This window comes from Homalodisca vitripennis, unplaced genomic scaffold, assembly GCF_021130785.1.
Source record: "Homalodisca vitripennis isolate AUS2020 unplaced genomic scaffold, UT_GWSS_2.1 ScUCBcl_289;HRSCAF=1958, whole genome shotgun sequence".
Taxonomy (NCBI): Eukaryota; Metazoa; Arthropoda; class Insecta; order Hemiptera; family Cicadellidae; genus Homalodisca; species Homalodisca vitripennis.
Genome location: NW_025776418.1, coordinates 41,764 through 56,870, shown reverse-complemented (window position 1 = coordinate 56,870; position 15,107 = coordinate 41,764). Strand labels below are relative to the sequence as shown.

General features: G+C 37.7%; 1 protein-coding gene across 1 annotated transcript; it reads left to right on the top strand.

The window, feature by feature from the left end:
- The first annotated feature begins 10,889 nt into the window (after positions 1–10,889).
- Positions 10,890–12,534, top strand: LOC124370550. Its single transcript, XM_046828838.1, has 2 exons — positions 10,890–11,999; positions 12,517–12,534. Exons 1-2 carry the CDS (start codon positions 10,890–10,892, stop codon positions 12,532–12,534), a joined length of 1,128 nt encoding a protein of 375 aa, XP_046684794.1.
- The last annotated feature ends 2,573 nt before the right edge of the window (positions 12,535–15,107 follow it).

Below are 15,107 nucleotides of genomic sequence, written 5' to 3'. Positions count from 1 at the left end.
GATGAAAACCCAGTAACAATACACTGACAGCACACTCAAACTCTTCAAAGCTCATTAACTCAACTCCACGTGGGAGCAGTAAAAAAATAAACAAAACAACAAAACGTCCCAAGTTAGCCTGTTTGACGGTAAATTAAAAAAAAGTGAAGACGTAAAATAAGTGAAAGTAAAGTAGCAGTAACATTGGAAAAATGTAACTTCCCTTTTTTTAGTTTAAATCGGTTGGAGTTACATTTGAACACAACGAAGCAAGGTCCTCATGTTGAGCTGTACTCAATAGAGTTGGTGCTTTTGAACGACTTTACCAAGTATCACTCGTTGATGAACCACATGGGGAAGAACCATAGTTATGTGGTGGATGGTGGATTGGCTATAGCCGATGTTGTCCTCCGAATCCCGACAAAAGATCCTTATCACAAAACACTTGTTGTAGCTTGGTCCTCACAATTATTTTTCTTTCTTCTGGAATTTTTTGTAAATATGGTAGTAGGCTCATAAGAAAATGGTAGTCTGGATCTTCGTTTCGGGGAACATAATTTCTCTCCTTAAACATTTTTTCCTGTTATAGCATAACCAATTTTTTTACTGCTGTGGCATTACTCATCTTGGAAATTTTTTTATTAGGAGCCTTAAAACTCTATGGGGGTGTAGTTTTTTTCGCTGTGTTCTGATGTGATTCGGTAGTTTTTGTTTCTGAATCTGGTTCGTTTGCAGGGTCATCTGGATCAGGGGCAACAGCAGTAGTTGAATTTTGGGTGTCATCATCAAACGTTGTCTCGCTCATGACATTACCTTGCAATATTCTTTTGTGCATTGTGTCCTACAAAAACTCCAAGCTTTTGAAACAGGCCCATTTAGGCTCATTGGTTATTCCTCCTTCGTCTCCGCTTCTTTTTTTTTGGAATCTTGCTGAATTCTTAGCGAAAGTGTGCCAAAAATTCTTTAGGGTGAAATAAAACCAATATTGTAATTGTTGATATTTTAATTAAAATGTAAAAAAACCATTACATAAACTTTTGTAGTAATAAACTATGGTTAACAATATATATAAACTCCTGGACAAAATTAACGCAGCACTAAATAATTTTCTTTTATTATTTATAAAAATACCTTATTTGTGTCATATTGTTACTCAGGATTCTTAGCTTGATAAAGGAGATATTGTGGTCAGTTGTTATCCTTATCTAATGTAATTATCTTATCTTAATGATTACAGAATTCCAATAGTGTGTTATGTGGACATGTACAATCTTGCTCTTTTCCATAATGTGACTCACTGAAAATGTTTATCAGGGTAATGACATTTCTCCTCTCAGTCTGCGCCTGAGTTTACTTTGTGGTGGAAGTGCAACAGCAGTATGCCTCGATTCTTGACACCGAGAGAAGCGGCTAGAATAAGGTTTTTTGTACAGCAGGGGCGTTCGTATAGAGAAGTTGCTGCTTTGTTTGGCATACACAACACAACTGTTATGAGAGTGGTTCAGCGGTTTCAAGAAACCAGGAGCGACAATAGGAGGCGAGGTCAGGGCCGTCCTCGGGCTACAAGCGAAGCTGCCGACCGTTTTGTAAGGCTAAACGCATTAAGAAATCGTACTTGAACAAGTACACCGCTGCAAGCAATGTTAAGAACAACTCGAAATGTCCAAGTTACAATTAGAACTATACGCCGACGTCTCCATGAAGGCACATTGAGCAGCAGAAGACCTGCCAGAGGCCCACTTCTCACCAGAAGGCATCGAGTAATGAGATTACGGTTTGCTCAAAATCATGTCAATTGGACTGTGGAGGATTGGAAGGCAGTCCTCTTCACTGATGAAACAAGAGTCAGTCTGAGGTCTCCGGATGGACGAGAGCGCGTATTGAGAAGGCGTGGAGAACGTTTCGCTCAGGCCTGTTTCTCACCTCAGGTACCTTTTGGGGGTGGTTCTGTTATGTTTTGGGGAGGAATTAATTATGAGGCGTGTACAGAGTTAGTAACAATAGCTAGACCAGCTCTAAATGCTCCTAGTTATGTAGAGACTATACTACAAGAACATGTTGTACCTTTTGCACCTTTCGTTGGCCCTCAGTTTGTGCTAATGCACGATAACGCCAGACCACACAGTGCCGCAGCAGTGACAGACTACTTAAGAGAGGTTGGTATCACTACCCTGGAGTGGCCACCAAGAAGCCCTGATTTAAACCCAATAGAGCATGTGTGGGACACTTTAAAAAAACGAACACGTGCTAGAAATCCACCTCCAGCAAACCTTGCAGAGCTGGAACGTGCTGTAAAAGAGGAGTGGCAGGGAATACCTATTGAAGATATCCAGCACCTCATTGAAGGTATGCCTAGGAGGCTCCTGGCAGTGATTCAGGCAAGAGGGGGTAATAACCGTTACTAAATAAGGGGAAATTAACTTTCAACTAAAGTGGAATAATTATAATGTGTTAAATTACGTAAGTAGTTAAATGGATAAATTAATTCATATTAAATTATAATTTTTTATTCATTAAATCTTGACATAACTAACCATACACAGATTTTATTGAGTTTTCCTTGTCTTTTTCTCTTAAATATATTTTTTACAGCATGGTTAGAGATTTATTAATAACTTAGAAAATGAATTTAATAAGTGCTGCGATAATTTTGTCCAGGAGTGTATATATAGGAGCATAATATGGTCAATTTGTGTTAGAAAATAATTAGAATTCTATATTAAAGGAATAAACTACATGATAATTTTTGTGTTTATAGTTACTTTAGGGATGTCAAAAGATTACACTATAGTTTGTATAGTCTTATTGATAAGGATTTACTGTTTAGGTAGATTATCAAAAAAATAGTGAAAATCTGCTGGAATCGCAGGTTTAAGTTCCTGCAAATGAGTCCACTTTTTTCACTTTTTTGCTTTAATTGCCAAACGACTCTTCAAAAGCTTGGAAGGGTCTCTAAAACTGAAACAACTTTCTTTTTCACGCCGAACTTTTTGGACCTCAAGCTCTGGAAATTTTTCAAACTGTAAATCAAAGTCCAGTTGAAACAGGACCTCACCATTTTGCATATACTTTAGACCCCTAACATCAACAACTTTGGTGGTGTATATATGTACCGTCTACTTTCCACCAATCCCGATCAACCTCTGTCAAGGTGATCTCGAGGCACTGATCGGCCAGTTACCAAAGCCTTTTCTTCTCCTAGGCGACTTCAATGCCCACCACAACAGTTGGGGATCAGACTATTCCACACCAAGGGGAAACTTGGTCGCAAGAATCCTCGGAGATCAAAATATCTTTGTCCTTAATGACGGATCCCCAACTTACCTGTGTCCAAAGACGGGAGGTCGGTCTGTTATAGACTTATCTATATGCAGTCCAGAACTTGGTCATAGATTCGATCATAGATTCGATTGGGAGGTCTTCTCCGATACATTCAGGAGTGATCACTTGCCAATTCAGATCAAAATACCTGATTCTTCGTTGAATACCAAAATGGATCCTCGACAAAGGTAACTGGGATAAATTCCCAAAACAATTTATATTACTATATATAAATACTCCATTGGACATAAATACTGTAGTAGAACTTTTTATAAACTCTATAATAACTGCAGCTCAGGATAGCATTCCAAATACATCACCCGAACCAAGACGAAAAAATGTTCCTTGGTGGACAGAGGAGTGTTCGAGAGCATTGCGAGAGCGAAGACGCGTCCTGCGAAGATTCAACAAACGCCCAACCCAAGAAAACCTTGAAAGCTACCGGTTCCATAGGGCAAAAACGCGACTAGTCTTCAGATATTCCCGAAGAACCTCATGGCAAAATTTCGTGACCACAATATCTCGAACAACTCCAAAGGCCGAAGTATGGAGAAGGTTAAGGTCGGTGTGCGGCACATCCCAACCTTTGCCAATTTTGGCACTGTAATGACTCATTTCATACACCCATCTCACATTCATTTCAATACTTAGGCCTAATTTAATTTAGAAATTTATTAGTAATAATAATTAAGGAATAATTATTTATAAATTGTCTCAAATTTAACTACAAACAATAATAAATACGAAATCAAAATTAATCAAAATCCACCTTATTACATATAAAACTCAAAAGTTATAAAGTGAACTAAAGTCAGTGATACAGTGTGCAGGGATGATTGTTGAAGAGTGAAGAGAGCAGAGATTTGAAAGGTGAAGAGGAGAGAGGGATCTGGAAGAAGTGAAGCAAGATTATTATTATACAGAAACTGGTTACATTTATTCAGCAGTATTTGAAAGGTTACTTTATCAAATTCTTATTATCACTGAAGTACAAAGAAGCAGAAGACAGACATTGGGTGAGAAAATTCTTTTTAAGTTTAATAGTGATTCATTGGAAGAACATAAAACCCAGGAACATTCGATTTGACTAATAATTCAAAATTAATATAATTAAAATTTAACAAAATTATTTTCAAAATTACAATATCTTTTATTAAAAAAAATACCCAATATTTCTTTTTCATTAAGCCAGCACGACCACCCTGCCCTAAAATTTAAGAACTGTATTTAAAAATTTACCATTATTATTGTATCCTCCATCTTGTTTCAAAATTCAAACTTGTATGTCAATTAATTTATCATCATTAAAGTTCAAATTTATATCATACTGAGTTATTTGTTATTTCTAGCTATAATCATCAGAATACAAATTAAGTTTAACCATTTATTTAAAGTGTATAATAGTAGGACTCAAGTCGGGCGGAGACGTTGTGACTGATCCCCGGGATGTTGCCAAACTGTTGGCCTCCTCCATATCGGAGGTTTCAAAAAGTTCGTCTTACTGTCCTGAGTTTTTGAGATATAAGCAATATTCTGAACAAACAGACATATTACTCAACAATCCAAATCCATGTCCCTTAAATATAAGTTTTTCGATGCAGGAGTTGGACTCCGCACTGTCATGTACTTCCAACTCTGCTCCTGGTCCGGATGACGTGCACTATGCCATGCTTAGACATTTGAAGGGCCAGGGGGAAGAAGGGGTTGTCACATTAATCAAATTTTACAGGAGAGAAGTTTTAACGTTAGATTTTCATATAAGATGTACATAAGACACTTATTTTAAAATTCAAGTATGAAATAAGTTACCCTAATTATCTAGAAAGCATAATTTTGCAATATATTTTAATCATATTATCTCTTTAGAGTACAAAGTTTGAATATTTGAACATTCTAACAGTATAAAAGAGGGAAAAGGGGGTATAATACACGGACTTGGTCCCTTCTTCCCTCTAATGCTATGAGTAACGACAAGGAATAGGCCTACATAAAAATGCACATTACAATAAAGCAAAACTTTTTATTTAAATCTCTAAAAAGGATTAGTGGTGTAGCTACAGAAATATTGGTTATCCTTTAAAGATGTTAGTGGCTTTTATTCTGAACGTTTTTTCCTATGTTCCCTCTTCTTCCTGGCTTCATCGTTGTGTGGTAGGTTTAAGAAATAATCCTTTCTTATATTATTGTATATTATTGCCAGTATATTATTGCAGAACCTTGAAAGATCTACCACATCACTGTATTTCTCATTTCATATTGGCACAGGACCTAAAATGAAACAACCAATAAGTATACTCCTCAAAATGCTATACAGTATCACACAACTAAAATGTACAAATTTCATAATCTCTTAACAAAATTAAAAGTTTTAAGCTTTTATGGAAAATTAAAATGTGTTGTTAAAGTTATACTTAACGTAATAGTTTTTTTATTAATTGTTACCTGTATAAGTCTGATCTGGAAGAGAAGATGGTTATAAGTTGAAACTCTTTCTTGCAGGTAGAGTAATGGCTGTATTTTCCCACGGCCCAGAACAGTTATTTCTGAAGTGCGTCAACCTTTCTGATTCACAGGTGAACTTTAAATCTCTTAGCGGCCTTGTCTTAACACACAGTTTTTTCTTATAAGTTAAGTTTAAGAAACCAGTCCACGACCGCCACAATGAGTTATCTACTTCTTCGACAACGTATGGGCTAGGTTTCTGTCTACAATCCCTAATGTGAGGAACCCAGTCACTTGGCAATTCAGCTCTGAAATTTTTCTTCACAACGGCCATATCTTTATCAGTTTCCATGTAAGAATGGCCACGGATGGGAAATGAAAGTTGCACATTTTTAAAACGTTTGGGTGTATGTATCATGTAATGGAGGAATCTCATCATGGTGATATTCTTGTTTTTTTTTTTTTTTTTTTTTTTTTTTTTTTTTATAAGGGGCAAAAAACGCTGAGGTTATCATTGCCCTCAAGAAAGAATTGACACCTACTCGTATCTGGTAGTGTCAATTAGATATACACAGATTACACTGTATATAACAAAAATAGGAATTACGACAAGTAGGTGAGTAAATAATTTATACTTAAAACTAGATAACAATAAATATAACAAGGGAAAGACTGTAGAGAGATATTCTTGTTTTGTCCTCCACAAGAATCAGAAAAAATTTGGAGATTTTCCACATCTTTGTCTAAGTGATTAAAAAAAAGTGGTAAAGCATTTGGCAAACATCCTCGCTGCCCTTTTCCCCTTCGGATTCTGGGTATACATAAAAAACACATTTTTTGGTACTAAGTATATGAACAACGAAACAAAACACTGAAAGCTGTCGTTTGTAATAAACGTCATTGGTACTAATATTTGGAACACATAAGTTTTATGTGTTTTATATATATTTTATATATAAATATAAATATATATATATATATATATATATATATAATATATTTAGTGTTTTGTCATTTGGTGTTTTTTACATGTAGAGATATTTGTTGTTCCTACAACAAATATTAACAATAAGCAATTTAAGAACACCACTAACAAAATTTAAACGCCAACAAATTAACTAATCAATATTTAACAGTTAGAAATGATCAAACACTCTTACAATACAAAAATAGAGACTTTAAATTTAAATGAGATATATAGACTTAATTTTCTATTACTTCCGTAGCTAATACTAACTCGAAACAACACTCCTTCGTGGACTGCGCATCCTCAGGCCAGTTTGTTGACATCATAAATGTTGTCAATCGTAACAAAACGGCTACCTTGAGTTTTCCTCATGAAGATGCATCCGTTCCTTACCCACAAGTTGTATACTGTTTTTCTCTCTTAGTAGCACAAGCCATATTCAACAGTTTTCTTCTTTCCTGCGTCAAACTCTCAATAGATCACCGATGCGTCTCCATCCATGAAACCGATGTCTATCGAGTTTAAATTCCTCTTCACACGCCTCTTGTTTATAAACGCTTCTTTGTCAAATTTTCTGACGAAACGGACAACAATAATTCCAGGCCTTAATCCATCAACTGATTTATATCGATAGCAATTGTCAATACTATCCTCCTTAAAAACAAAGGCAACTGAATCCGAGATCTTACCAATGACATTTAATATATCCTCCTTCTCCTTGTGACAGAAGACAATACCCCACTAATCTCGACAGTATTGTCCTTGCCCGACTGTTCCAGTGCATGTACTTTACTAGAAAGATCACGAACTATCTTATTTTAATTACCGTTTTCCTGGTAAAGAAACCCTATGTCCTCAATTTCCTTCTTAATTTTATTTCCAACTCAGAATATTTTTCTAACAGATTTCGAAATTCCTTATTGGTTTCATTAATCTCCAGCCTGAATGGTTTAATTTCATTTAGAATATTTAGAATGGACAAGTCCAGTAATAGGTGTTATCTCGGCACCGGGCTTATCTACAGTTTATAAGGCAACGGCCACTTGCCTATCTACCGCACTGACACTAGATGTCACAACACAAACAGAACATAACCAAGAGTCCTCTATCTTTAAAATCTTCCTTAAAATCACTGTTTTTTTTTTTTTTACTTCGTTTCTAAATGAAATTATTTTATTCATAATTAGAGACAATGATACAATATCACCAGATAAGCCTTGCCCCGCAGCTTAAAATGGCTTATCAGTAGAGATCGGTTCCTGCGGTCCTGCGATATCCTGAACACACGGTACCAAATGTGAAAATTCTAAAGTTACTGATTTCTAAGTTACTAGACTGGATTCTAACCACCTCGTTTCTCTGAAGAAATGTTTTTCATGTAACTAGCATCAGTCTTAAATCTAAATAGTATTATGTTTATGTAACCTACTTAGATAATATAGTTAAATAATAATTTGGGCAACACTTCCGGAAATAAGAGATTTGTAAAGTTAAAAATATAAGTTATTAGCATACAAATGAGGCACCGAGAAGCAAAAGGGTGTAAGTGACACAAGTAACATTCTGAGTAAATCTTGAGTAAAGTTTAAGGCATATAAAAAATTCTATAGGTTTTTTATGGATATATTTTTAAATAATATTAGAGTGTGTATATTTGTTATTTACTATGTGCAATATGAAATACTTATGATAATAAGTTAGGTCATGGAAATTGTTTATGTTACACTATGTATTTACTTACACCCTTTTGGTGCCAAGTATGTTACTTGCATCTATTTGCACCTAAATTAAATTACATATTTTGTTAATGTGTACGGGGTACTAAATATGACTCATTGTTGTTGCTTATATAGGGTAAACCAGACAATTATTGGCACTGCTACAGTAGTTGTCACCCCGTGGGAATTTTCAGTTTAATAACATTTAGGTTGGCCAAACTGGTTCCTCTGCTAGGTTACTGTAATACCAGTAGAGTTTGCCATGTGGTTTTAGTGGTCTCAGCTTCAAGATTATAAGGTTAAGTGAGCTGCTCTACAATATTAAAAGGTATGTAAAAATCTGCTTATTTCTTAATAAATCGTTAAGAATGTTGCTACACAAACTCTGTCTTAGCTAGCACACCACACAATTTTTGTTAATTATTTAAGTTACCCTTCTATGTTGAGGTAATGTAGATCTAATCAGGGTGTTTTCAATGTACATAACCTCAAATTAAAAGAACTATGGGGGTGCCAACTACTGTAAAATGTAAAATGTGCTTTTTTAGTTGTTGGCACTGTGTGCCAACTACTGCAATTTTAACAGATTTAAAACTTAATGAATTTTTTATGTTAGTGTTACCAAAGATATTATGTGAATGTTAAATAACCAATCAAATTCTAATTAGTATAACATTTTACAGTAGTTGGCATGGTGTTTTTGTTATGACCTGGCATGCCAATAACTGTAACAACACAGTACTTGGCACTGGGTCAAGATATAGTTATTGGCATGCCAATTACTGAGCCCTCAGAAGAATCACATTAATTAATTACACTTTTCTTTTAAAGTTAAAAAACACTTATGTTTTACTGAATTAAAAGTAAAACAACCCTGAAAAATGAATTAAATCATATGATTGCTGTATGGTTCATACAGAAACCATATGATTTCATGTATTTTCCAGGTTTGTTTAATTTTTAATTCAAGTATACATCTCCAAGCAACATAGCCTATTCCTTTACAATACGCCTAATATCTCGATGTTTTTTCCAGATTTTAAATCTGCCAAGGATGCCAAAAGAGCGGTATAAGCCTGAGGCTCTTCAAGCAGCATTGAATGATGTAAAAAATGGATTGCTATCGAAAAAAGCGGCTTCTAAGAAATATGGAATTCCTTGTGCGACAATCCAGTTCCGATTAAGCTCAAAGTTTACTAGGGCTGAGCGAGGCCCCCCGCCAATATTAAGCAAAGAAGAGGAAGATCTGCTTGAAAAATGGATAATCGATTGCAGTAAAAAAGGATTTCCGAGAAGAAAAGAAGATATTCAGCTGAGTGTGCAGGAATTTTTGACTCAGAACAATAGACCAAACCCATTTAAAGAAAGCCTACCTGGTATTGGTTGGTATCAGGCCTTCCTTCGTCGCCACCCTAAAATTACACAACGCACCGCAGAAGCAGTCACGGCAGCTAGTTCTTGTGTAAGTGAAATGGACATTAAGAATTGGTTCAGCAATATTGAGAGTGTTCTCAGCGAAGAAAATGTTTTAGACATTTTAAAAAACCCGGACAGAATATTCAAGGGAGACGAAACAAATTTTCAAATGTGCCCGAAAAATTCAAAGGTTTTAGCTCCACTTGGTTCCAAAAATGTATACGAAATAGACAAAGGAAAGGCGAAGTCTGCGGTTTCTGCGGTTACTGCTATGTTTACATTTTCAGCGTCTGGTAAAGTTGTTCCACCTATGCTTATCTATCCCTACCAACGGTTGCCATCTGCTATTGTTAATTCTGTCCCAGACGATTGGGGCATCGGCCACAATGATAATGGCTGGATGAAAGCTGAGCTTTTTTATGAGTATATAGGCAACGTCTTCAACACTTATTTGATAGAAAATAAGGTTACTTTGCCTGTAATCTTATTCGTGGATGGGCATAAGAGTCATTTATCATATCAATTGAGTACCCTGTGCAGTAAGCTACAGATAATTTTAGTAGCTTTGTATCCAAATGCCCGTCCTGGGTATGACGTTAAACTGCCCACACCCACCTAACCATTTCCTTCATTCCTACCCAATCCCCCTTCCAGGGTCTTATAGTACCCGCTCTGTTCGACCGTTCCAGTACATGGCTCGCTGGGAGTGCTTAAGCCGGCACTAGGTGCCCTATCTGGTGTCGGTGAGAGCTGATGTGAGCTTGTCTCTGCCGAGGCGTAAGTCATGTACTGGTTCAGAAGCCAGCCACTTCAATGTCCTTGGTCAGGAAGTGTGTATTGAGCAGGAGTGTCGGAGCTCCTGCTGCAACGTGCGAGCCCAGGCCGTGCGAGCATACCCAGCCTGGTTAAACGAGTCAACACCGGGCCCCGGGGATCTGGGGTAGATTAACCTGGACTCCCACGGGACCCAGTTTTATCGAGGGCGTGCCCGTTCCCGGTGTATCTCGGCCTGCACCCTTACACACGATGCGCTGGTTAAAATACCTATGGAAACCGAAACCACCCCAAAACTAGGGCAAAGTGTAGTAGCAAGAGATCAAAGTGATCTAGAGAAGAAACGGCAGTTGTCTGACTCAGACTGTGAGCTTGATCAAAACAAGCAAAGAAAAATGGAAAATAAACAAACCGACGATGAGATAAATATGCCTACTCCCTTATTTCTTGTGCTAAGTCATAAGGAAGATGGAAAAACCTTGACTAAGGTGAGCCCGTTCCTTATCCACAAATCTTTAGTAGCCTGTGGAGGGCAACCTAAATCTACAAGGAAGCTGAGGAATGGAACTATCCTGGTGGAGGCTGCAAATTGCATCCAATCCAAGAAGTTCCTTAAAATGACGAGCTTTTTCGACCAGGTAGCGGTTACTGTCCAGCCACATGCCTCTCTGAACTCTTCCAAGGGAATCGTTTTCTGTCGAGACCTTATGGACTGCAGTGAAGAGGAAATAAAGGATGAGCTGCAGTGCGAGATGGTGACAGATGTGGTCAGGATTGTTCGGACCGAAAACGGGGTAAAGGTTCCTACCCCGGGTCTCATTATAACCTTTGCAAAACCCCATCCACCAGAAACCATCAAAGCCGGATATTTGTCTTTGTCCGTGCGGCCGTATTTTAAAAATCCCCAGCGTTGTTTCCGCTGCCAGAGGTTCGGGCACTCAAGTAAAGTGTGTTCGAACCCGGAGACGTGTTCCCGCTGTGGTGATGAAGGACACCAAGAGGAGGGGTGCAAAAATGAGACGCGATGCATAAATTGCAAGGGAAAACATCCGGCATATTCAAGAGAGTGTAATATTTTTAAAGAAGAAAGAGAAATATTAAAAATCATGACTATAGAAAAGCTTTCGTTTAACGAGGCGCGTAAAGAGTACAGGAGGAGGGTCGCCCCAACTCCAAAAAAAGGAGTTTCCTACTCTGAAGCTGTATCTGTCCCTGTTCAGGCCGCACAGTGTTCCTCATGTACAGTCTTGGAGGGTATGGTGCGTGCATTGACTGAGCAGGTGGCTGCTCTGGTTCAGCACCTCGCCGCAGGTGCTGGGGAACAGTCTGTGGTCCTGCCCAGTAAATCTCCCCGAGACTTTCAGACCTCATCTAAACCTAATGTACAGTCTTATGTTAAACCTTTATCAGGAGGTCTTACATACAGAGATAAAGTTCAGCAAAATTTGAAACCTGCCTTAAGTTTAGAAGAGAGAAAGAAATTGTCAGAAAAGCTTAAGAAGAATATTCAAAGTAAAGTCGATAACAGGTCAAAAGCGCCTGTTAAGAATCTTAACACGTCATCATTTAAGTCATCTCAAATGTCCATCAATGATGATGGCACAGCTGAGGATCCTTTGGAGCTCCGGACGGAGTTCCAAACGTTAGGTGGAACTTTTCGACCTGTAACAAAACAAAGAAAAAAAATCACTATGTAGTAAAGAAGTAAAATATTGCATGCATTATAATAATAAAATAAAATCATGCTTATTCAATGGAATATTAATGGTTTAAGAAGTCATTTAGAGGATTTAAAACTACTTATAAATACAAAAAGGCCCAAAATAATCTGTATTCAAGAAACTAAATTAGCTCCTCACATACCACTTAAAATCAATGGTTATGACACGTTTCGATTAGATCACCAGCAAGAAATAGCCTGTGGCGGTGTTGCGATCCTTTCAGATTCTTGTTTGAACGCCAGAGTCTTGAACATCGTCACAAATCTACAAGCAATTATAATAGCAATAAACATTCCTATTAAAATAACAATCTGCTCTATATACATCCCACCTCTACCTTACGACCTGGTCCTTGACGATCTGCGTGATCTAATCACTCAGCTTCCCTCTCCGTTCTTGATTGTTGGCGATTTCAACGCACATCATCGTTCCTGGGGTTCCAGTCATTGTAGTCAAAGGGGTAACATGCTTTCGGGGTTGTGGGATGAGGTGCAAACGGTCGTACTCAATGACGGGTCGGCCACCTACATGTGTCCTAGGACCGGCGTGTGGTCGGCAATTGATTTGTCGATATGCAGTCCGTGTTTGGGAACCAGGGTCCACTGGTCCGTTCTTCCCGACCTGTCGGGGAGTGACCATGCGCCCATTACCGTAGCCTTTCAATCGCTTCCTTCTGCAATCGACAGGCCTCCAAGGTGGAAAATTCAGAAAGCGGATTGGAATGAATTTAGAAGTAGCTTCAATCCTCTAACCATTAATACACAAAATACTGACATTGAAATAATAACTGCATCGTTTACATCAGCTCTTCTGTCAGCGGCCGAATTGAGCATTCCCAAGTCCTCAGGGAAACAAAGTCACCACGCAGTTCCGTGGTGGTCAGAGGAATGTTCGAAGGCTCTAAAAGACCGTAGAAAATGTCTTAAGGTATTTAACAGACGTCCTACGGCACAAAATCTTGAAAATTACAGAAGATCGAGAGCAAAGGCAAGGCAAATTTTCAGGTTGAGTCGGCGACAGTCCTGGTTAGACTATATTGATAAAATAAAGAGAACTACTCCTACGTCTGATCTTTGGAAAAAACTACGTTCAGTTTGCAGCAGGCCCTCTCCACCTTCCATAATTGGTCTAGAACGTCGTGGCGATATAGTGACAGATCCTCAAACAGTTGCCAACTTGTTTTCGGCTCACTTTGAGCAAGTTTCTAAGACGTCGTCATATTGCCTCGACTTTCAACATTCTAAAGCTGCTCAGGAAAGGTTGCCTATTAATTTAAATCGAAATAACGACTCCCCTTTAAACCTTCCCTTTACTATAAATGAACTCGATTTGTCCCTTAAGGCCACATCAAACTCCTCACCAGGTCCTGACAATATACATTATGCCATGTTGCGGAACCTGACGGAGGAAATTGAACCGTTTATTTCAGAAACCCGTCAAGTGCAGTTTTTAGGATTTTCGGTAAACGAAGAAAAACTTTTTATCTCGCCTAATATCATAGATATATGCTTCACATTTTTTTAAATAATACTTCATACCTTTCTAAAACAAATACAGTTTTTAGTAAAGTTTTAAATTTTGTAATAACATTTTTAAAAAATTATAAAATTTTTTCACTTGACGGGTTTCTGCAATAAAGTTTTGTTTTTTATTTTAAAAAGGGGTTTTTAGGTCAGAATGGTAATAGAAAGAAGATAAATCACATCAATCAACTACATTTATTTACTTAGTGTAAAGTACATGTATTTAATCTAATCGTCATACTCTCTATCTACGTTGCATTCAGCTTCTGATGTAGGCCACTGTACGATACTGTTGTAAAAGGCTTCGTACCCAGATGTGTACTTTCTCAGTTTAACAATGTCATTGATTTTTTTTATGTTAATGGGTACCTTTCCAAATGGATATGCTTGCTCCGTTGGGAGTTCGGGAACAGTGTTGTACTTCTTGAAGGTAAATGTTGAGGAGGTAAAGCCATCAATGAACTCCTTGACCACAACCTTTCCTCGTTCCGCCTTGTTGTAGTTGAATTCTTTGTATGTAGACACCTTAAAAGGTATTTTTTCATTTCTTGGAACACCTCTTCCACTTGTTTCGTCAGAGCTAACAGTCTTTTTGTAATGTTTTGGCCACCAACTGCTAAAAGAAAAGATCATGTCACTTCTTACTTGGATAACATCAAAACGGCCAGTTTTGCTTGCTTTAAGGATCATCTCAGCATATTGGTCGGGCGTGTATACTCGGTCAGCTCTACGCACAACCCGTTTTATGTTACCAAAGTCCCGATCACAGGCTAAAAATGAGTGGCCTCTCACAGGAAAATAGTGTGAAATCGTCTCAACCAGTCCCTGATCACACAGGTTCATTAAAAACCGCACCACACAGTGGTTTTTATTTTGACCTGAGGGGCCATCGCTAAAAAGGACAATATTTTTCTTTCCAAGTGGAAATACTTCCATTTGAAGGTAGTGTAGTAACATTGAACACACCTCATCAGGCGACTTATTAGCCTCCCCCTCATGGTACATATACATTTTTGCTCTATTTGTTTTCATGTCGTGAACGCAGAAAACATTAACCCACAGCTGTCGCATATAGAAAACCTCTTGAACTGGTAAATGAGGGAGAGGAAGGTTCTGCATGTAATCTATGCAAATGACAACTGTATCATCGTCCTTATTTTGCGACATTTCCTGTTGTTTTAAGAAAAACTTTTTTGCCCTGCGCTTATGAACAATTTGTTCTGCAATCACGCTGCGCTTGACATTG